The 23,952-nt window shown below is 50.8% G+C and overlaps 1 protein-coding gene across 4 annotated transcripts in view; it reads right to left on the reverse strand.

Annotated features, from left to right (window-relative positions):
* ASTN2 (astrotactin 2) overlaps positions 1-23,952 on the reverse strand; it is a 273,672-nt gene that overhangs the window by 177,359 nt on the left and 72,361 nt on the right. For 3 of the 4 annotated variants that reach the window (XM_072353116.1, XM_072353115.1, XM_072353114.1), the window contains 2 exons: positions 17,619-17,806; positions 1,767-2,151 (listed from right to left, as the gene is read on the reverse strand). In XM_072353116.1, the coding sequence (XP_072209217.1) occupies positions 1,767-2,151; positions 17,619-17,806 (573 nt within the window). Of the gene's footprint in view, positions 1-1,766; positions 2,152-17,618; positions 17,807-17,998; positions 18,103-23,952 lie in introns of those variants that run through there. The other variant, XM_072353117.1, reaches the window with a different exon arrangement.

Raw genomic sequence — 23,952 nt, forward strand, 5'->3', positions numbered from 1 at the left:
CACTTGAAAGAGTCTTTGGTGACAGCCCCAGCAATGATAGCATTTGGAGCCTGCTGACAAGTCCCAGCTGATGTCTTATCACCACGTTACGCACCACACGCAGCTTCTCCCTTGGGCACTGCCAGGCTCACAGGCACAAGCCTGCTGCACCCATACAAACACAGCCCAGGGCCAGGCCCCAGCTGGGATTCCCTTGCCACATCCATCTCAAAACCACCTGTGAAACTGTGCCTCAGCAGCCCTGATTTCCCCTTGCAGATCAGTGGGCACGTGTTATCTGCAACGTCCCACCTGGGCACCCCCAGGGAAGCCCAACTGCACCCACTGCTGCAGATTGTCCCTGCCCTCAGCCCTGGTTTGGGGCTTCTGCATTCAGAACAAGAACTGCATTACTGCCAGTTCCCGAAACCCTGAGATAGTTTAATATTCTGCCCTAGATCTTGTTTACTATTATGTTTTGAAGAGCACTGAAATGCAGTTACTGCTGTCTCCCCCACTCACACAACTCTAAATAATTTATAGAAAAGCAAAACAAAGAAGAGAATATGAAAGAATAAAAGAGGCAGCTCAGTTACAGTACATGAAGGCCTTCATTTGTTCGCTCTCACCGTGCAGAGGGTTGGGGGTGCACCTCTTAACCCCATGAACCAATGAGAGCCACAAAGGAGGACGCCAACGGGGATGCTCCAAGTGGGGACAGCAGGAGAACCCCTGGGTTGTTGGAGCAGTGATAACCATCACTGTTGTAGCAGAACCCCGTGCCCATTCCCAGTCCTGCTGCAGTCGCTCAGCAATTAGCACCAACGCGCTCCGCTTTTGTTTATTCCAACGCATTTCACCACATTGCAGGTTAACTACATCAAACTGCTTCTAATGATATTTCAATAAGCAGAGGCGGGAGATACACTTTCCCAGAGACAGGCTTTAAAAAAGCAGGCAATCAAATGTGCATTAGCCCAGACACGCTGGGGAAAGCACTGCTCTTCTCCAGGCAAGAGGAGCCCACAGCACACAGCTCCCTGTCCTGCTGCACCCAACCCCAGCACCATGATGCCTTACCTGGGGGGAAACCTGAAGGGACCTGAGCTCCAACCCATCCCAGCATCCTAAGGACTCCAGGATCATTGTCTGATGGCTCATAGAATAAATCACAATGTTTTGGAGCCCCTGGAAAACACAGCATTGTGGTGCAGCTCTCTGAGGAGCAGCATTGCTCAGCGGGGCCCCACTGATGTGTTCTATGCTGGAATTGATGCACTACCTGACAGCGAGGCAATGAGCATTTCTGCCACCTAGAGAATAAAGCCCAGGCTGATTGATGCCCATGTGCCAGTGCTCACCCACAGCAAGAAGTCAGCAGGGATCCCAGCATTCCCAACCTACTCAGGAGCCTGGGGCACAGACTAAATAGGAACAAATGCTCATCAGCACTGCTGGAGTAGTAAGACTGACAGTTCTGCCCTGTGCAATGCTCTGCAGTGAGGCCCCAGCATTGCTGCTCAAAGCTGTGGGTGCCCATCCCTGGATGTGCCCAAGGCCGTGGATGGGGCCCTGGGCAGCCTAAGGTGGGGTGCAGGCATGGGGGGGGGGGGGGGGGTATAAGGTCCCTTCCAACCCAACCATTCTATGGTTCTATGGAATCAGCTGAAAGATGAAAACTCAGGATAAAACAGCAGATCCAGGACCTCCTCCTCAGGAAGCCCCAAGCAGCTCAGACACTCTGAGGGCACCGAGTGATGGGAAGACCAGGCAGAACAGCCACCAACCTTTCTTCTCGTAGTCAGGCTTCTCCTCCCCACCCCGGCCCAGGCTCTCCAGTGTCCGCGTCACCTGGCTGCCAAACTCATCCTCCCTGCTGCTGGGCTCTGCCCTCTGCGGCGTCTCCTCCTCCTCCTCATCCTCGTAGTCATCCAGGATGGGGGTCTCACGGATGGGCACGCCGATGACCGAGTTGTGGGCTTGCAGGCGTGAGTTGCGGAAGCTCTCTCTGGCCTGGGGGCCCAGCAGCACCGAGGGGATGTAGTGGATCTCGTGGGTGGCTTCGGTGCTGGCGCTCTTCTGTGGGATGCGGCGGCGCTTGTGCCAACGTCGCTGGGCATACAGGGCCACTGTGAAGACCAAGAGGAGCAGGAGCAGGGCGATCAGCCCACCCTGTGGGGCAGCAAAGAGACACATCAGCAGACGTAGGGATGGGGGATGAGCAGCAACCACCAGCGCTCGCTCCCCTCTTACACATAACCCTGTAATCAACACATCAGCCACCCAACATTCACCCTCCAGGGCACAGAGAACCAAAGCCACTCACCATTCCCAGAACCAGCCCTCTTCCTCTCCTGTGAACTGCAGGATGAGGCCCCCCAGCTGCAGTGGCAGGCCATGAAGCAGGGTCCACAGCATCACGGCCATCAGCAATAGTGCAGCCAGCAAGCAGGGAGGTGATTATCCCTGTGCACAGACACTGCATCTCAAATACTGTGTCCAATTTGGGGCATTTCACTACAAGAAAAACACTGAGGCCCTGGTGAGCATCCAGAGAAGGGCAAGAAAGCTGGGGAGGTTCGGGTATTAGGAAACATTATTCTCAGAAGGAGCAGCCAGGTATTGGAATAGGCTCTGCAGAGAGCTGGTGGGGTCACCATCCCTAGAAGCATTCAACACACTTGGAGATGTGGCACTAAGGGATGAGGTCAGAGGGCACGGTGGGGGTGAGCTGGGGTTGGACTTGGGGATCTCAGAAGTCTTTTCCAACTCACGTGACTCTATGACTCTATGATCAAAATCATCGATCATTACCTAAAGGCACAAACTTCCTTCATATGAATGTCTCCATGGATGTGGTCTCCCCACCCATGGGGCAGCCCTACCTCTGCCTGCTCTGGAGGCTGACACAAACAGCACGAGCTGTGCATTCACCCACCTTGGGCCCTTCCATCTCTCTGCAGCACCAAAGCAATTTCACCCCACAGCAGGCGAGCAAAGCACATAAATCAGGAGCAGTGTGAGCAATTGGTGCTTTGCAGCATGACATGTAGCAGCTGGGGCAGGGCAAGCATCTGTTTGGCACAAAGAATGCCATAGCTGGGAACCTTACAGAGCATGCAAGAGCGGTGTGAAGACGTGCAAATATTTCTTCTGCACACAATACAAAGCACTGTGCCGTGCAGAGAGAAGATCATCTGTAAAGAGGCGGCATGGGAAGTGTGTGCGTTAGGGATGGGGCAGGGTGTGGAGTGGGCAGTACTGCAGGAGGAGCCTGCTGCCCTGCCCTCTGCCTTCTCATCTCTCCACTAATTGACACTAATGGGAGCCTGGCTGGAAGATTCAGGATGACAATGCTCAGCTTGACTTTCCCAATTCAACTTGCACGCGAGATGGAGCGGCGCTCTGCCCCACCATTTGCTGCCCTACTCTCAGCCTCACAGCCCTGCTGCACATTGGGTGGCTCTGGGTCAGGTCCATGTGCCCAGGAGCTGTGCCAACCGCCGGCATTCAGCAGCAGCTCAGTTTCATGTGCTCCCCACATCCCTGACCCCGCATCACAGCCGCTTGTTGGAGCGCCGTGCACACGCAGGGAGAGCTTCCTGGGGAAAGAAAAGTCAAACTTAGGAGGCATTCAAGCCAGCCTCATTTTAATCTATTTTTCATGTTAAATTATCCAACTGAGGGAGCGGGAGAGAGAAAGGGGAAGGAAGGGATAATATGAGAAATGTTTTATTTGACAATGTGTCATTCGGAAACTGATTATTTCTGTCTCAGAGCTTTTTAATATTCCCAAACAATGGCCGAGCCGCGAGGGGATTTGGTATGCTAAGGCTGGATTTATAATACTCTGTTCTGCAGTGATAAGAACATGGGCCTTTAATCCTGTGAGCTGTGAACATGCATATTCTCCCACGTAATGTCCTTCCTCCTCACTGCTCTCCTGAGATCCCTGGGCTGCATGCAGCCACGACCCCCTGGACACCATGGGGATGTGGACACATCCCAGCTGCACAGCCACGGCAATGGGAGCACAGCAAAGAGGGGAATGGGGTTGGTCCTGCTAAGGATGTGGCAAGAGGGAGGAGAGGGCATGTGCAGCACTGCAAAACTATGGGGTCAAACACAGCACAGGAACAAGGCTCAGGTGAAGCTGGAAAGCAGCAAGGATGCGGTATACAGGGGCCGTGCTGTGAGCCAAGTGATGGCCATGCAGTCCTTCAGAGCTCTCTCCACACTGTAGTTTTTCCTCTCTTCCCTTTCTGGCAGTACAGGTAATTAAACACTAGAACAATTTACCATGGGTTGCAGTGGATTATCCATCACTGTCAGTTTTGATTTTTTATTTATTTTTTAATACCAGGGCTGGATGCTTTCAGAAAAGTTACGCTTTACTCCAATGAGAAATAAAAGGCTCCAGGGAAGTCCTGAGGTCCAAGAAGACCCCACAGCCCCTTCTGGTCCATCATTCAGCCCCTGGAGATGTTCAAGACCAGGCTGGATGAGGCCCTGGGCAACCTGCTCTAGTACCAGACCTGGAGGTTGGCGGCCCTGCCTCTGCCAGTGGGGTTGGAATTCAATGATCCTTGGGGTCCCTCCAGCACCTCATCTCTCTTCCAGACCTTTCACCCCACTCCAGCTCAATGCAGATACACCAAAGCGGAGAGGATGCTACAGCGTGGACCAACCTCACACCTGGATGCCCAAACCTCTCCTGGTCCAAGGCTGTAATAAAGCAGCTTCAAGCTGCAAACATTTGCATCACGTTTTTGCCGAGCTGTCATTTGAAATAGCAGATTTCTAATTAATTTAACTCCAAGCGATGGCAAACTGCAGGATGGAGACCCTGTGAGCATCATTCCAACAGGCAGAGGCTCGTGCTCCCACAGGACCCCCAACCCTCTCACACTCAGCGCATGCAGCACAGCCTGGGACCAGAAACGCCCTGTCCAACTGGTGTCAGGGGAGGTTCACATTGGATATTAGGAAACATTTCTCAGGCAGAGTGGTGATGCACAGGCACAACCTGCCCAGGGAGTGATGGGGTCACCGTCCCCATTGGTGTGATCAGTGGGCACGGGCAATACTGGTGGTAAATGTCCAATTGGACTGGATGATCTCAGAGGTCTTTTCCAACCCCAGTCACCCTGTGTTTCCATGGCACAGGAGAGTGCAGGATCTGGCCCTGGTGTTCCTGCAGCATTGCTCTGCCAGCCCATGCATCTTCGCACGCTGCTTGCTATGCTGTACATAAGCACATCGGGCATAAATCTAATAGCACACAGAGTCCTGCAAAGCATCGCAGAGGTACAAGAGATGAGAGTTACAGTTGCTGTGGGAACCATAACTTTAAAATCTCTGCCTCTTCCACATTAAAAGAAAGAGTCAGAAAAAAGTCACATTTCCATATAATTTTACTTTCTTTTTTTTTTTTTTCAAGCCACACTGAATTTTGTTTTGCACTTCCATTCGGGAACAGAAACAAAAAGAAGGAGTGGAGCTGCCAATCAGCTCAGGCGCACACAGGGGACGTTCCATTGCTGGCAGTTGGAATGCTCTCCCCAGCATTGCCCCAATGGCACCTCACGCCTGCGTGCCCCACGCCTGGCTAACAATTCCAAATGACTCCTAATCCATTTTTATCATGTAAAAAAGGCATTTATTTCCAGCCAGCCGAAAGAGGAGGGCTGTAGGTGATTTTATTAAGCACCTGATTGCCGGCTCTTCCTAACACTTGAGTGCAGATTGCATAAATTGTGGTTTTAATGCGCTCTGAACGGCTCACCTAGCTGGGCTGACCTGCTAACCCGGGGCCTGCCCTAAGAGAGGGATGATTTTAAAATGCATTATGGTCGTGCGTTTCCCTTACGCAGGCAGACTGAGCAAATCGCTGAGGAACACAAAGGCTCGGAGCTCCCCAACCCCATCCCTTTCCCTGCTGAGTGATGCTCACGTGCTCCTCCTGCTCGGCTCACTGAGAGCTGCTCAGTGTATCGCGTTTTAGTCAGCTTATAAAACAGAGGGGGAAAAGCCACTTGAGCTAAGGATCAATGGGAAAGCTTTTAAAGGAGGGGCCACCACATCTAGTGCTGGTACATCCAGTGGGGTTCTTCCAGCATTTCGTGCCCTGGGCTGCTGGGTGACCACATGGCACATCCCAACCCCCTGGCAGAACACATGGATAATGGGTCAGGGTGTGCTGCTTTCTGCTCTTCAGTTGGCCTGTGCTGGTGCTCAGCCCACAGCAGGAGTATGGACTGGATGGGCTTTAAGGTTCAGGTTGGATATTAGGGAATATTTCTTCTCTGATAGAGCAATAATGCAGTGGCACAGCTGTCCAGAGAGTGACAGGGTCACCATCCCTGGAGGTGTCCCAGAACTATGGAGATGTGGCATTGAGTGGCACAATCAGTGGGGTTGGATGTGTGGATCTTAGAGGTCATTTCCAACCTTAACGACTACGTGATCCTGTGATTCTATGATTCCAACCCCCTGCCACACAAGCTCCCCCATCCTTTAGGAGCCAGGAAGCAAATCCTGGCTGCTTTCATCCCCCCTGCATGGCCACCCAAACCTCAGCATCCCCATTGCTTGCAGCTCCTACCACCCACACTGCCAGCTCTCCAACCAAACCCCCTGCACCGCAGTGAGCCCTCGCAACGACTCGGATTATTACAACATCTACCAGCAGAGCATTTGCTAGCAAGTGATGGAATATAATTAAAAGTAAAGAACACTTGTCAGATAAATGAGTACCATGTACCACTGCTGCAAACAGCGCCTTTTTTTTTTGTTTTTGTAATAATTGTGTTTATCCACTTCCCACTCATTTACAAAAAAACGTGGTTAATTCTCGCTGGATCTCACAACCATTAGTGCGAATTAATACCATTCCCACTGTATATTCTGCATATATTAAAAAAAATTAATCTAATAAGAGATGCACATCTCCGGATGAGGGAACATTAACACAACTCACATTGTGCCTCCAGCTTCCAAGTGCCTGTGAGTGGCACGTTACAACAGCTCTTCTGCTCAATTAGCCAGCCAGCTCCGTGGGGCTGTCAGCTCCTCTACACTTGTCCAAAGAAGGTGGCAAAGAAGGGGGAAAAAATCAGCATAACAGAGCAGGGTTACAGTAGAGGACCTCTTAGGATCGCTGCTGTTTGTATCCTGAGAGATCCATCAGTAATGGGAGCTGGGATGCGCCCTGCACTTGGTGGCCCAGCACTGTGCCTTGGGTCCCCATTGCTTCCAAGTGTACTGCTGTCACTTTTTGCCCACACGTGGGACAAAGCAATGACACATGGGAGGATTGTGAAGGTTTATATAAGGACATTTCAATACTTACAGAGCTAAGAGCTGATGGGTAGATGCTTTTGTGCGTGTAGGGAAGGAAAGAACGAGCTCCCTTCGTTGCCCGTGGGGTTTGTTAAAGGTTTATGACTGAGCCAACAGCTGGCAGCTGCTTTGGGAACGATCCAGCCTATTGTGTAAATATGGTCAGGCAGTTTTCTTTAAGTGCAAATATTTCAGCATAACGAGCATCTTTCTGAACAGAGGCAGAACGAAGCACCGCTCCGCTCCGAGCACCGCCGCTGCTTTGTTGGGGGTTCAGGCACTGCAGCAGGGACACACAGCTCACACACAGCACCCACAGCATCCGACTGCGCTCTGCAACCCAGCAAAGGACAAGGCAGAAGAAATCACAGCTCCTTCCCACACCTTTCCCCTGTCCTACATGCCTCTTCTCCCTGTGGGATGCTACAGGAGCTGGACAGGCACTGAGATGCTTGCATTTGCAAACGGGCTGAGCTCTGAGCAGTGATTTGCTCAACAGGTTTGGATTTAGAGCACCACCATCTGCAAACCCGTTACTATTTCCGAGCCCACAGCAAGCAAACTTGTTCTGCAGCACGGCTTGCAGGAAGGGACCTGGAGGGGCAGCTCAGAGACACCTGTCCCAGCTGTGTCCTTGCTGGTGCCATTCGAGGGGATGCTCACCAGGGCAAGCTGTCACTTGTGCTCCCACACGGTGCGGAGCAGTCTTTGCATCCAGCTCTAATTACAGCCACATCCTTGTGATGAGGAGACAGACCTTTAATTAAGGGAAGCTGGGTTTCAGCCTGCCCAGCGCTGCCTGGGCAGAGACAGCAGAGGAGTGGGGAGGAGGAGAGGCAGCAGCACGGCTCGGGGACACGGTGTCAGCTCTGTCCCTGCCTGCCTTGTGCTGCCGGCATAGTATTGTGCTGCTACATGCAGCTTTGTCCCCACTGTGCCCTGTATTTCTGGGGACAGCACAGCAAAACCACCTCATATCCTTCCATCACCTCCCCTGGAGCAGCGGGCACATGCTGAGCTCCATGCCCAACTCCATGGCACACATTGCCCTGCACTCCTGGGGAGAATGAGACAATTTGGGAGCTGTGTTGCCCAGCCCTGCTACAAGAGGCAGCCAGGCAGAGCTCCATGCTGCAGCCTCTGAGGAAGTGGCCATTTGAAAACAGGAAAGGATTCATTTCAATTAAACCTGCCCGGCTCTCTGAATGAAAGCAATTAATTCTCCCCATCTGAAAGCTGATTAGCTGGGATATCTGGGTAAATGGATAATAACAGGCTCGTATCCCCTCCCGGCCCCATGTGCATATTACTGCTGCATATGAGGGGTCTGAGAACAGAGGAATGGGGAGCAGCTGAGAGAGCAGACAAGCGACAAGGCCCAGCTGCTCTCTGCTCCTGCCCTGCATCAGGCACAGAGCTGCCCACACGCTGGTACAGTTTCTAACACTGTTCTGCAGAAGGGCAATGGGAAGAAGCGGATTTATTGTTTTAACATTCCCAGCATCACCTGAGGGCTCCCTTTCCAAAGGACACTTGAGATACAAATCTATGAGATGGCCAAGCAATTGCATCTGGCAATTTACTGTAATAGCCCCGGCGGCACGAGGAAAGGAGAGCCCTTCCCAAGAGCAGCAGCAGGTGAAGCTACACACTGCTAATGCCCACACAGAGCAGGGCTGGGCTGCACAGGGCCTTTCACACTCAAGGAAAGGAGGAGCACGTCCTGCAGCAGCCAGTTGCACGCAGCCCATTGCATGGGACAAGGACACGCACACGGCACTGCAGGGAGCAATGGGGCTGCTAAACTCTTGGAGCAAAGCATTTATAGGGAAAGGATCTCAATCAATCACTTCTGACCACCTGCTTATTTAAATCCATCCAAAGAGTGTAAAATTCCCCTGAAATAGGAGCAAACCGGAGCTGCAGTCAGCATGATGGGGGGTGGTGCTCCCAGGTCAGCTACAGCCCAACCCCAAACCTCCATCCACCAGCAGGGCCGGGGCAGCAGTGCAGAACAGGATAGGGGAACATCCATCAGCAGTGACAGGGGTTTATTAATCCCGCTCGGAGCAGAGGGATGGATTTAATGATGTCTCCATATCTATTCCACTGCTGAGATGCTATGGGGAAGGAATCCTCATCCAGCAAAGCCCTACAGAGATCCATCGCTCATTGGAGCATTTCAATGGATATTGGTGCCATCGATGGGTTATGCATGGATGCGACGTCGGAGCATCGAGGAAACAATTTCCACTCTCAAAAACAACCCGTCAGTCCAAAACCAGCAAAACCACGTCAGCATAAACCTGACAAACTCGCTTACAGGAATGACTTTGAGGTGACACCTGTGAGCTGGCACTGAGCCTTCTTGGGGGGTGAAGCTCCTTGTACACCAGGTGTCACAGTGGGGGAAGCAGAGGCAGCTCTGCAGGATGGGTCAATGCAGAGGGAGGCATCAATGGGCACAACCAGCCAAGGGTTATCTACCGCCTGTCTGAAGGTTTTTGCACTGTCAGGATGTTCTTCAGCACAGATAATCGTTTCAATCTGAAACTCCTCAGAACAAAACCAAACAATTAGCATTTCCCTTCCCAGTTAGGAAAGGAAGAAAACAAATCCCAAGACACAATTTAAGCCTATGTACAACGGAAGGAGCCTACAGGACAAGCTGCAGTGCTGATGTCAGAGAGCATATGGTGGGCACGCTGGGTGCTGGATGGAGCAGGAAGTCCTCAGCATCCTCAGCCAGCTCTCCTGCTTGAGGAGGGGACAAGGCAACAAGGACATTTTTCTCTGCTACTAAACATGAGGCTGCAGGGCCAGTCCTGGGGGCTGACTGGATAATGCTTTCAGACCCCAGAGCCCTTCCCCACCATCATCACCAGGCCTTTGCACCAGGGATTGCAAAGCTCTGGAGATGCACAACTCGCCCATCCCTCTCCACGCTTCAAGCACTGACTCCATCACACTTCCAAATTCCAGCTGCCTAAGCAATTTTTTGCAGATATTTCTTCCTTCTTCGCTATCATTTGGCTAATAAGATGAGCAGGTTGGGCTCATTTATTTTGGACACTGTTCGTGGGTCATTAGCAGAAAGGCTAATCATTAGGTTGGCAGAGAGCGTTGCTTCTGCTTCAGAGCTGGCTGCAAGGCATAAAGAGGGGGGAGAGCAGGAGCCCGAGCCCTGAGAAAGACAACAGTAGGCTTCTGGAACTGGAATTTTCCTTTGCTGTTTCCTAAGGTACCACTGAGAAAGTAGGTAGAATGCTGGTACCCAAGGCTACTACGCAGAGCTCCTGCTCCCTCCATGCACGCTGCTGGCACTCAGGGCTGCATGCTCTCCTTCTTCCCTAGAGCAAAGCCACAGTCTCAAAGCACAGGGCCCTTATATGGTTTGGGACCCTAGGAAGCTCTGAGCACCCCACAGCTCTTGACTGCCTCCAGGCAGCCATGCACTTCCCCTCCCACCCTCTCAGCACTGCAGCTGAGGACCTGAAGGCACTTGCCAAGGGAGTATTGTAAAGCCATGAAGGGGGGAGCACAGCCAGGGCATATACCCAACATTTGCCCCCCTCCTCCCATAGGGTGCTCCAAGGGTGCTCTTGGTGTCCCCATGCTCTCTGGGTAAAACCCCTCATGCCGGGGGTGCTGAGGAGGCTTTACAGGGCTCTTTTAGCAGGGAAAAAGAGGAAAAATTGGGAACTAATTTAGAGCTCATATTTCCTAAGCCCTTTCAGACACTGAGGCTATTGGCAGGCAGTGTCCCAGCCCCTGCCAGTCTCAGCAGCTCTACAATGTCCTTTCATTGGCAAGGGTAGCAGTGGGGAAAAAATAACACAGCAAAACAAGGGACATGTGATGGAGAGCTTGGCTGAGGGCTCCCTCCCCTTCGAGGCCCTGCATGCCAAGGAGGGAGTGCACAAAGGATTGAAAAGTGGCCTTTTAAAAAGGGGAAAAGCAAAGAAACAAAGCACGCGGCTTGTTTTGCTGAGGGAAACGTGGCCAGCACGAGGCAATGGAGCAAGCATCTCTGAGGGTCTGCATTTCACCCAAACCCATTGCAGGTCCTGGGAGGGGCGCCCCAACCCAAGCAGTACCCTATGGTTGGGGCAACCCCACACCTCCATAACCAGACCTTAGCCTCGAAGCTGAGAGGCGCCTTGCAGCTCGTTTACTTGATGCTGTGAAGCCAGATGAGCCTCTGGCACTAATTTGAGCTGTAGGTCGCTGTATGTGCAGCTTTCACCTCATTTCTGTTTGTTTTTGTAAGCCTTGCAGCTACCGTGCCCTTTGTTTGCAATTTGTAAGCAAGTCTTGTCTTTCCCAACCCCACACCACAGGTGACTGTGACCAGCAGCACAGCCCCTCCATCAGCTCAGAGATCCCCAAAACTAGCATGCAGCATCCCAGGTCTCAAAGAGCGGTGTCCTAAAATGGCATGGGAGACAGAATCCATACAACATGTCCCAAAGTGCATCCAGCTCCGACACACCTGTACTCCACCACCGTGCTCCCTGCTTTCTCTGGAGCTCAATCATTCTCCCAGGACTCCCCAGTGTTTGCATTTCACCTTGTCAGCTGCTCCATGCTCCCCAGTAGCTCTCTCTGCAATTGCTGCCATCAGCATGATGGTTTCACCCAAGTCCTCCAAGTCTGGTGCAATAAGGAAAGCTGGGCTCAGGGTAGTCACAAAATCACTGAATGTTTTGAGTTGGAAGGGACCCTTAAAGGCCATCAGGTCCCACTCCCTGCAGTGCACAGACACCAACAGCTCCATCAGTGCTCAAGAGACCCAACAGCCTGACCCTTGGGTGTCTGCAGGGATGGAGCATCATCACCTCTATCACAATGGCCCCTGCTCAAGAGTCAGCCCCCTTCCTTCTTACAGCCCCTTTAGATACCGACAGACCTCTCTCTCATCTCTCCCCACAGGCTTCTCTTCTCCAGGCTGAACCAGCACCCGCACCCAGCACACACCGCTCCCTCAGAAATCATTATTTTCCCGTGGTTTTAGGTAATTGGATTTTTAGAATAAGCACCATTAGTTTCTTTTCTTTGCTGCACACCACAGAGACCTTGTGAAGGCTAAAAAAGAGCTGGGTCCTGCTGTCTGGGGGGATGAGGGGGGAGGTGGAGCAGGAGCAGGACAGGCAAAAATAACCACATGTGGCCCACACTGCTCCCAGTTACACCAGTAGGAATTGTGCCCAGTTTCCTGCAGCAGATCCAGACACGCACGCACACATTTGTTCCCCTCAAAGAAGTTCTCAGCTATATTGGCAGCCCTGAAACAATCAGAAAAATCACCCACGTATGAGCTTCTTCCTCTGCTTCTCATCAGCACGTTTTGGAGCATCCCTTCCCAATGGAACCCAGACTCAGATTCGGGTTTATTTCCAGCCAATCCCCACTTCCTGGGTGATGAAGGTGCTGACGGCCGTTCATCAAATCTTTTTCACCCATGGTTTAGCTGCAGTTACTCAAAAATAAAGGAGCCTGGCAAGATGTTCTACAAACGGTTTGTCTGCTCAGACAGTTTCACATCAGCTGAAACGAAAGCGTTGTGGGGAGGATATGGAAAGTGCTGAAGAGGAGAAACATTTCACTCTGACACTTTCCTGAGCACAAAGCACTCTGCCTTTTCACTTTGCTGTGCTGCTGTGTGAAACTAAGTCCAATTTATTTTTAAATGGGAAAGAAAAAAGAAGCTCTAAATGAAAGCAAACATCATATTTCTTGGGACAAATAAGATATTGTGTTTCATCCTGTCATTAAGACTTATTCCAGGCTGTGAGATTTGCCAACAAAACATTCTGTCTCGTACAAAAATCTCTCCCAAGCATCTCAAAGCAATCCTACATCAGGTTTGTCACAGCTCACCTCAACAAGAGCCGGCTCCTGATGCTGATAACTTTTACCTGATAGAAGCATTTCTAAGCAGCACTGCACATATATTCAAACGAGGACAACTACTGAGAGAAGGCAAAGCTGCAAATTACACTGAGTTTGAGGAAAAGGCGAGACAAGGCACAGGGAGCCCATATGGGGCAGGGATGTGCCTTCCTCTCCCATACTGGCTGCCCAGGGAGCTGTGGGCGCCCCATCCCTGGAGGTGTCCAAGGCCATGGATGGGACCTGGGACAGCCTGAGCTGCTGGGGGGCAGCCAAACCACAGCAGGGAGTGGGGTTCAATGGTCTTCAAGGTCCCTTCCAACCCAAACCACTTGGTGGTTCTATGATCTGCAAACTCCAAGCACAGCCCCACTATGAACACGCACTTGACTTTTCAGCAGCATGAAGATGCACACAGACAGGGTGAGGGCAGATGTACACAGCTCCTTCCCTTGTGCCCATGTTCTGAGCCATGCACTAACCCTACTCTTCTCCCCAAATCCCTATGCTTCTCCTCCATTTCCTCACTTCAGCATCTGCTCAAGTACCCTCTGTCTATACCAACCACCTATCTAACACGAGCTCATGCTTTTCCCCCTCCAACTATTCTCCTTCTTCAGCACATTGAAGATGGAAAATTTCTACGGCAGCAGATGCATCCCACGCGTTCAATGCCATCTGCAAGGAGCAGTCCCTCCCATGGCTGCTTTTCCCCTAATATCGACTTGGATTGCCCTGGGGATGACATCAGAAAGTTGGTTCGCTGCTCAGCTTGGATGAACTAAGAGTGTTTATTCATCCTTACTTTATCAGGGATGCAAATCAAGCACTCCAGTTACATATTTTAACACCGGGGGTTCTGCTAGATGGAGAGTTATAAAATAATGCATTCCCAGTAACTAAGGTAGAAAAGAGAGGAACGAGTGAAGAATTATGAACATAACAGGACCCTCTGTCACAAAAGCAACACTTGAAAGACAAATCCCCTCAAAACGAATTCCCCAAATACAAGGGCACATCGCTAATTACACCCGGTTCCCATTCTATCCCATCTCTGCAAAGGTGGAGAGGTGGAAAGAAGAGGGGAAAAGACTGGGAAAGGCAGAGGATATCTCTCCGAGCCTAGAAAGAGTTGGTTGATGGGCATCAGATACAGCCGCGGGCCCAGCAGCGCCCTCAGACAGCTCGGGGAGGGCTCAGCACCATGGACAGGGACAGACGACGTGGGGATGCCGTGTTGGGCTCGGCCTGGGGCAGCTCCTACCGATCCTATTCCTCTTTTTATTAAAAATAAAATATAAAAAAATAAAAAAAAATAAACCAAACCCAAACAGCTCATTGGAGATCAATTTAGCCGCTTAATAACTTTCGGATAAGGAAATCTGCTGCTGCAGCATTATTTTTTTTTTCCCCTACCCTAATTAATTCCTAAACATATCACAAGCTGGAAGTGCCTGTTTTATGAATCCGGTTGACCTCCTGGTGCAGAAATGATGACACAGATGTTGTGCCTCCTTCACTACCTCATTACTCATGTTACACCCTTCTTCTCCAAATGAGCTGGCTGCCATCAACAAGGCACACTGCAAAGAGGTGCAAAGAGGCTCCAGCAGCATCCTACAGCCACCGGAGCACTCAGCCCTTACACCCAATATATTGTGCAGCCAACCTGAAGCTGGGAGCCCAATGGGAATGGGGCTCTTCAAGGAAACACAGGCAGTGCAGAGAGGCAGAGTCATGACATTCTTGACAGGAAAAGGGGAAAAAGAGAGTTTAAAGATGGATGGATGATGGCAGAGAAGCAGCTTCAGGAAGGAGGCAGCAGTTTCTGAACCCTCCCCCCCTCCAGCTCTTAGATACAGATGCAATGTTTCTGAACCTGTAGTGATGACCATGGTAATGGGAGGAAGGCATTGGGCTGCACATCCCACTCTGCTCCACTTCAGAGCAGGATGCTCAATCAGAGGGAAGCGTTTAAGAGCACACTTTATACCCATCTTAGAAGCTGACAGAGCACAGCACAAGCAGCTGATCATTAGGGACACATTGGGATGCGTAAGATCAAGAAATAAAAAGGAAACTTGTCTAAATAAGAGCTGAAAAATCTGCCGGGAGACCGAAAAACCAGCAGCTAACTGTCTGCTGCATGCAGAAAGCAGGAAGTTACAAAACATAGATCAGTTTGATGATACCTGGTCATCTTTATTCCAGACACTCCAACAGCCCCTTGCATGGAGGTGGTACAAGATGAAATGAGGCTTTGGTGTGTTATCATCCTGGGAAGGTGAGAGGTGACCTTCCCCACCTATCACATCCCACAGGCACCAGTCCTGCATCCCCATCTTAGGGGCACAGCACAGGGCAACGCAGAGCCAAAGAGCTGCCAAAAAGCTCATCCATTCAGGTGCAAGGTGAAATGTGCCCATCCTGCCAATGCCCACAGCTCTGCATCCTGCAATTGCACACACAGCTGCAGCAAGCACTAGAAAACGTGGCTCCGAGCCTGAGCCCACAACGATGCTCAACAATAACTGAACAGGCACAATATGGTGGAGAAAAATATATCTTATGTTCTGCTAAATTCAGCAATTTACAAGGCTGGAATAATTAGTGGTTTAAAATGTTTTGACACAAGCGGCCCCAATAATCATGATAAATCATATCAGGCATATGCCCAGATCCTCAAAGTGACAGACGACAAACAGAGCAGTGACAAGACGCTCTATCATGCAGGGAATCATTGAGTTAATGGAAGAATTATTGCTTCTGAAATCCACTCCAGTCCTATTGTGGGGAACATTCCAATTTATCAAAGCCAAATGAACATTAATTGCTGCAGCCTGGTAAGTTTTCGAGCTGCTGTGACCTTCATTGAATTTTAATCCAAAACAGATAAGATTTACTTCCACACAAGAGGAAACAACACAATTAAACCCAAATAACAGCTAAGATTATGGGGAAAAAACACAACAGACATAATGACAAAAATATCGATTCCTTCCTACTTGGCGCTGCACAAAAAATAAAGAGTAAATAAAATCTAGCATTTACATAAATATATTTATATATATATATACATTTCCTTTCCTCCCTTTTCATCTGGGAGACAAATCTTAGTTGCTCAAGCCAAGAAGAAAGGGGTGGCAAACAGTAATGGAGACTGAATTCCCTTTAACTGCAGTAATTAATGTGTTATGTTTCATCAGGGAAAGATTAAGACAAAATGGTGAGAAAAAGAAAGAAAAAAAGTACTATTGTGCTGCTACAGATGTCCTTGAGCTTGAGCAGAGGTGCAGAGAGGGTCACAGCTGCCCCTGGGGCTTGTGGCAGGACACAGAGAAATGATGGCAAGGTCATGTCAAGTGAATGGCACACAGCAGGACACGGGAGGGCAGGAGCTGGGCACTCGGATGGCACACAGCAGTGTGGGCTCTGCAGGATGCAATGACTTGCAGTCAGGATGTTAGGTAATAGTATGGGAAAGCAGCCCAAAGCTCAGGGTCATGGATTAGCATTTAATCCAAGAAACAAAGACTTCTGAGAAGTTTTACTTAAGCTACACAACTCCATGTGGTTTTGAGAGAAACCCACAAAAGGCATTTATCTTCTGCTAGTAACTCCAACCTTGGCTTGGGTTCACTCAAAGAAGTTAATGAATCATCCAAAAGATGGGCAAAGCTTTCTGCTGGTGGGCAGTCCTGGCCCAGGGAACACTGCAGGTCCCCAGCACAGCTCCCATTGCTGGGAGCACCAGGACTTGGAAAGAAAGTGCACGAGGGACATTGGTTTCTCTCCTGTCCTCACCTCGCTCATCTGGAGTCTGTCACCCTAAGGCCCCTTCTGCCATCCTGCTCTCACACTGTACCTTCCCTCACCCAACAGCATTAATGCAGAGCCTCTTTCTGTGTTCACTTGCACTCAGTGCCCAATCTGAAGCCTCGCTGACAAGGGTTGAGGTGCCCAGAAAAAAAACAAACCACCAGATTTAGGTTGTATAAGCCAAACAGCTGCCTGTTCAAGCAGGAAAAAAAAAGTCATCATGAAGCTACCTCTGCTCTGCTTTCCAAAATGAAAAAAACAGACGGCACAGAAATAGCACACAGGCTGTAAAACACAAACAGATGCACCTCGTGCACAGGGATGCTGCAGTAGGATTCCCAGTCCTATAAAATACTTCCTTTGTGCAAGCAATGTGCAGGTACACAGTGCTCTGGGAATCTAGAAACCTAACTTCTAGACCACCACCTCATTCTCATACAAGACCAGCCCCACTTTGTCTCCTGGCCCTTTCATACACACCTCTCCATCTCTGGAGGGACAAGAAGACACAGACAAGGACAAAGACACGCACGTCAGACTCTCCAGCCTGTCCTTTACCATCACTATCCCCATACACTCCTACTCACCATGACAGAGATATGAAGAATGTGCATCTGTTCCTCCACGATCTCGGAAGGCTCCTGGAGGCTGGGGGGGGTGGTCCTGGAGAGCTGCTCAGCGCTGCTCATGGAGACATGGAAGTACAGGGTGCCGTTTTCCAACCATTGCTGCTTCCAGTGCACCAACGAGATGTCCGCCACCGTCCCCGACATCTCTGCAGGGAGGAAACACAAAACTGAGAGTCAGTTTGTTCCACGACATCAAGGCTTCACCACCCTCTGCGTAAAGAATTTCCTCCTCACATCTAACCTGCATCTCCCATCTCAGGACTGGGAGTCGTGATGGCAGCATCCCAATACGCCCCAGCGCTGCAGCATCCCCACCCGACACCACCACGGCACCATACCTGACAAATGAGGAGCTGGGACCATTTGGGCTTCATGCAACCGAAAGCAAGCACAGTTCTGCACTCAGCACTCCCAGCAGCTCCAATCTGCAGCTGTAGCTTCTGGCTTGGCCAGGCAGCAGCAGAACAGGAGTGCTGACAGCTCCACAGCTGCCTATCAAGTTTTTAACAGATCTCTGCAAAGAACCGATTTGTCAGTTTGGCAGCTAAACCGAAACTGAAAAAAAAAATACTGCTGCTAAATAAGCCACAATATTTCTCCTTCCACCACCTCTCTTTTTGCATTTGTTGTTCCATTTGCAAGACAAGCAATGGGAAGGATGTCAGGTTCCCAGTGGCAGTTCTCTGAGTCACCGGACGTGGGGTGTCAGCAAGCAGTCATATCATGGGGAACCCAAACCCCATTCCCTTCTGTTGAGGAGAGCCACCTCACATCTGATTCAGTGGGTCGTGACATGCTTCAGAATGATGTTTCCAAGGAGAGTGGAGATGTGGCACTGAGATACATGGTCAGTGGGCATGGTGGGGTTGGGTTGGGGTTGGAACAATGAAGTGAGCCCAGCTGAGGGCATCCTGAGAGCTCCCAACATCTTTTGGGTCAAGGTCCTTCAAGGTGCTGGATCACTGGTAGCCACAAGATCAAGAGCTTCCATTTCTACAGACCCGTGTCCTGACCCCTCCTGACCCAACAACAAAAGTCTATTTTTCAGGAACACTTCTTCCCAACCCTGAAAGCAGCACATTGTTCAGCAGCAGACTCTGGGCTTTGAACCACAGATTAAAGCAGAGAAGCCCCCACTGTGCCACAGGATGGATCCACAGGGCTGCCGCTGCAGGAAGGCAATGCCCCACTGCTACTGTGGGAATTCAGTAGGGCTGGGGCAAGGACAAGACTACCCTGCTACTGCCAACCCCTTATTCAGCACCTCGCTAATGGCACTGCAGGCGTGCCACTGCCAGCTGAACCTCATCGAGGTCTGTGCTCATTAGCGCTGCCTCCCAAGCACAGCACTGGTCGTTATCCCCAATTTCTGTGCACATCTGAGCACTCAGAGGAAAAAAACTAAACAGCTCCTGACCATGCATGGGATCCATAAAGAGCCCACGCTCGCACTTTGGAGGGGATGCGTGAACTCACTGTCACATCTCCGTCACTGCAACGAGATGTCTCCTAATAATCCCTTCTCTCCTTTAATATAAATAGCTGTTTGCTGGAGCAAAGCAGAACCAAGAGGAGCTGCTCGCAGTCTTTGCCCTGCAAATCAAGTCAGGTCTGCGGCTCACACTTCAGGACAGGAGCTGGTGCGATACTGCACAGTAAGGATGGAACACAGCCATCTCACCTGCAAAGAGATGAGAGTGGAGGGCCTCGTATGGTGGTAAAAGTAAGAACAGAATGAAGGCAGTATCAGGGCTGTTTAGCCACAGTTGTCTTTATACCAATAGTTCAAAGCTCAGCACTGAAAAGCACCTACCTGTCTAATTAAAACTGCATCAAAGGTCACATGGAGGAGCAGAAGCACTGACAGCTTTAGGATGGATAGCACAGCCCCATCCTAACTCTGCTCAGAGGTGCAGTCACCCACGGGACAGGGCAATCTGTAGTACTGCTTGCTGGGCACGCACACTTCCCACACACCCCTGCCCAAACAGGCTCAGGATCAGAAGTTGCATTGCCTGAACCACAGCAGGGACCCAATGTGGCGCTGCCAGGACCCGACCACCACCACTCTCAAAGGCTCATCACACCATGGGCAGCATGGAAGAAATCCCCAGGAGCAGCCAGAATCCTCCGAAGTTCTTCCCTTTCCACACGTATCTTTTTTTGCACGGGGTGTATAAACGGATCACAGAGAACATTTCTGGGGAGTTCTGAGATTCAGGCAATTTTTTGGATTTTAGCCTAGACTGGAGATAAGCCTGTTTCATGTTCAAAAGGTCTCTTCCAAAAGTAGAAACTTCAATTTAACATTCATTTCGCGACGTTAAGCAAAACCCGGCAGCGAGGCAATTCCTGATGAACGCCGGGCGCCATTTACCATCCATTTATAAATATCTGAATGCTCCCCAAAGCCCTGAACCCCACAATGCAAGAAACCTGGCCATCACCACCCCCAGCGCTGCCAGAACACTGGGAGCCTTCCAGCAGATCTGCTGCTCGGGGAGAGAAAAAAAGGAAGGGGGTAAAAAAAAATGCAAGAAAAATGTTCTCGAGCCTTTTTAGCTGCTGAACCCTTCAATATCCAAATGCAGGGAAGTTTCTTGGCCTCGAGCACTTGACACGAATATTACACTGCCCGTGTTGCGCCGGACACGCATTGTCACTCCGCTATCTACACGGTAGTTACAGCGGCGATACGCCGTCCATCAGCAGGAATGCAATAGTCTGCAGCCAAGATTGCCCGTTATCAGAGCTTTCAAATACTTTTGGAGCAAATTAAGGGCATTCCTGCACTAAAATAGAATGAGATACAGCGAGGGTTCGAAATGGGCAGCAATGGAAAAGCACTTGTAGGCTGTAGCTATTCAAGAACTCGAGCTATTCAGCGTTCGAGCCGGCCCTAAAGCAACAGCCACAGCTCTGTGGGTGAAACAAGGAGAAAATGGTCAGGCTGACCCACAGATCCAGCCCTGCCTGTGTTGGCAATGATGCTGACTGCCCCCAGAGGATGGATGGCATCTGCTAACGATGCTCTGAATTCATCAAGAAGAAGTACACAAAGCACTTTCTCCTTCTCTGCCCTTCCTCTGGGTCCCGTAAGGCTGCAGCTTCATGTTTTCCTTGGATATCGAACCTTCCAAACAAAAAACCTCCCACTGCTCAGAACCCAAACCGCTCACGGCAATGGGACAGCCACCAATCCAGGACAGGTCATGGAGGGATGTGGGACCCCAGCAGGGCTCCCTCTGATCCATGTAGAAATTCCACCTTCCCTCCAACCGTTCCTACAATCCTCACACACAAACATTTCTAACTCTTCAGCTCTTATTACAATCAAACCTAAAAGCAAGAAGGCCTAAAACGCACTTGGTTGGGAACCAAGACGATTCCCATAAAAGCAGATTATGCTGACATGATGAATATAAAATGAAACAGCAGATATTAAAGTTGGAGAATTGTTACTTCGTGCCTCCCGGCTGCCGGGCGCTCTGCCTTCCCCCCCCCAATCCCCCTCCTCCTCCTCCCGTGCTGTCTGGCTGATGGCACAAAGAGTGCTGATAGCCTTTTCACCCCTGCCTTCTCCAAGGCAGGCTGCCAGGCTTGAAATATTCAGCAGCTCCCCCCCCCCCCCCCCCCCCCCTTTTGCCTTTATGCAATGCTTCAGCGTTCATCGGTTCTTCGGGAGGTTGCAGCCCTGCCTTATCTGCCACCAAGTTTCACAAAGCCTGTTTTGTATTTAATTGGCTTGTTCTCTGCTAATCCACCGCCGTCGCCCACGTTTTGTTTCATCCTTGAAGGTCGGCATTAAAATAACCCACTTTGCTTAGAGCCCTTTGCCCCTGCTCTGTGCCCCAGACCCAACCCACAGCCGTCCCCATCCCCAATCCCATTGGGTGCACCCACAGAAGCAGAGGGTCCCCAGATCCCTCACCCTAATGCTCAGCACCACTCCTGCCTTCAGCCACTGGCTTTCCCCAGCTCATGCTCTCCAAAGCCATCACCCACTGTCCAAGTGCTGGTATATAGATTCTCTGGTGCTAGCTACTACCACTTATGCTAATGAACCAAAATTATGCACAAAGTCATAAACAGAGATCTCCCCAGCGCCCTTGCCAGCACACAATTGCTCCCTGCAGAGCAGATTATAGCAGACTTGCTCCAAAATGACTCCAGTAATGGGGCTTCCCCCCGTTCCCCAGGGGAACAATTCTGCAGTCAAACAGGCCCTAACACATCTTAGGGTTTGGGTCTTTTGTTGGCAGTGCGGTGGGTATTTTTCCTCCTCAATCATTAGCTCACTTCATTATTTCTTCCACCTTTCCCTCCGCTCAATGTTAACATGTTCTTTTCCTTCTAAACGTGCTCCCCTCGCAGTGCTCCCCAGGGCAACACACAAACACAGCTGCACGTTGTAAAGAAGGAATAGAGAAGCTCAGAAGTTTAAGAAGGTTGACAAGATCTCTCTGATCATCTCTTTTCAAAGCATGAGATGCTCTGCACCTGCACGGAACTCCACGGGTGGTTCTGGCACAGCACGTCCTTAAGGTTGGGACTGGGAGCTGCTGTGGATGCAGGAGGGCAGCAGGGAGCCTTGGTCCTGAGGTAGCCCGTGGGGAACAGCCTCAGCACTGTAAGGGTTCGAGTTCAGCATCTCCCCTGCTCTGCCTGATGCTGGATGAACCCAATGGCCAAAGCCCAGCACAAGGTTAGGTGTACAAAGAGGTGGGTTTTGCTGTTTGGGGGCTGTCTAGAAAGAGAAGAATGAGAAGCTGGGTTCATGTACGTTCTAGAGTAGTGTACATCAGGCACAGTGAACCCAACCAGAATGTTGGGATTCTTCTCACTCTCCCACCAAACTAATTCATAAACATTCATGTGTGCACTGTGCTTTTCTTTCTAAAAAGTGCATATTCCGGGCAGATGCAATTACGGTGAGGCACAGCAGGAGGCCAGCAGGCTGCATCACCATGCAGACAGAGCTGAGGACCAGGAGATGAGATGGGACAAGCAATGAGGACAGAGCCAGCCCTTCCCACCGTGCACCACAAACCCCTCCTCGTGGCTCTGCAGCCCCCACGTCCCCTCTAACCAAAGGCTGCAGAGGCTGACAGAAGCCACGAGCAGGTATTGATCTGCCTTCACTGCCTGCAGATCACAATCAGCCTCCACGCACCTTAAGGAAGCTCCGTGTACGTTCCCCGTTCTTACAGCTGCTTTGATTGCAATTCAGTCCCTAGTCCATTACCCTTATTTATAATGCCAGGGCTTCAGCGCGGAGCCTCAGGCAGTCTAAAATTATTACAGGGCCCTTTTGACTTTCAATTCCCTTCCATTCAATTCCATTTTTATTTGTCAGCAGAGACTCCCATTGACCAGCCGTGGAAGCCAACTGCACTCAGGCAGATGGTGCTGCTACGTGTTAAACCAGCCCTATGGAGATGTCTGGCATGTGGCTCAGCACAGCAGGGCACTGCTGCTTGGATGGGGAATGCTGAGCCCAGAAGAGAATCATGGAATCATTAAGGTTGGAAAAGATCACTAACATCACCAAGTCCAACTGCCAACCCATTGCCACCATGCCCACTAAACCAGTGCCAGAATAGCAGGGTTGGAGAGCCCTATGCCCTTTTTGCACCCCTACTCCCCATGTAGACACAACAGCGTCCCCAAGGACGCTTTGAGATCTCATTGCGTGCCATACCCAAAGCCAAGCAGACACAGCTGATAAATGGGAATAGCTGATAATCTGAAGAGGCTTTTGCCAGCTATTTCAAACGCACAAGCACCATTTCCTTTTTGATAACTCAACCATTAATCCCCATTAAAGAAACCGGTGCACATCTCTCCAACTGAGAAGCCTTCCTGCAGGTAACAAGCACTGCCAGCAGTGCCCCGTGACTGAGCTAGGGCTGGGTTATGAGAGACAAAAGGGACACGCAGGGCTGGGAGTTCAGCTCTCTGCAGATACCTGCAGCACCAGGGCAGGATGCTCTGCCCCAAGCCAGGCAGTGCCCGTGGCTGCAGCACAGTCCACAGGGATGAGGCAGCTTTGTATCCCCTCACTACTCCTCCCTGCAAGCTGCTGTGGGAGGAAAGGGCAGCCAGACCTGCTGGGGTGACTCGAAGGGCACTGCAAAGCCAGCAGGCTCCACCACAAAGCCGAGCACTGCAGCGGGCTTATAGCATCCACACGTGTGCACAGCGCACTGCTGGAGCAACAGAGCGGCACTCCAGGGGCGAGCATCGCCCAGAGCTTGATTACAACTAGCCAAGATCTTTATAACCTCCATGC

Source organism: Excalfactoria chinensis, chromosome 18 (assembly GCF_039878825.1).
Source record: "Excalfactoria chinensis isolate bCotChi1 chromosome 18, bCotChi1.hap2, whole genome shotgun sequence".
Lineage (NCBI taxonomy): Eukaryota > Metazoa > Chordata > Aves > Galliformes > Phasianidae > Excalfactoria > Excalfactoria chinensis.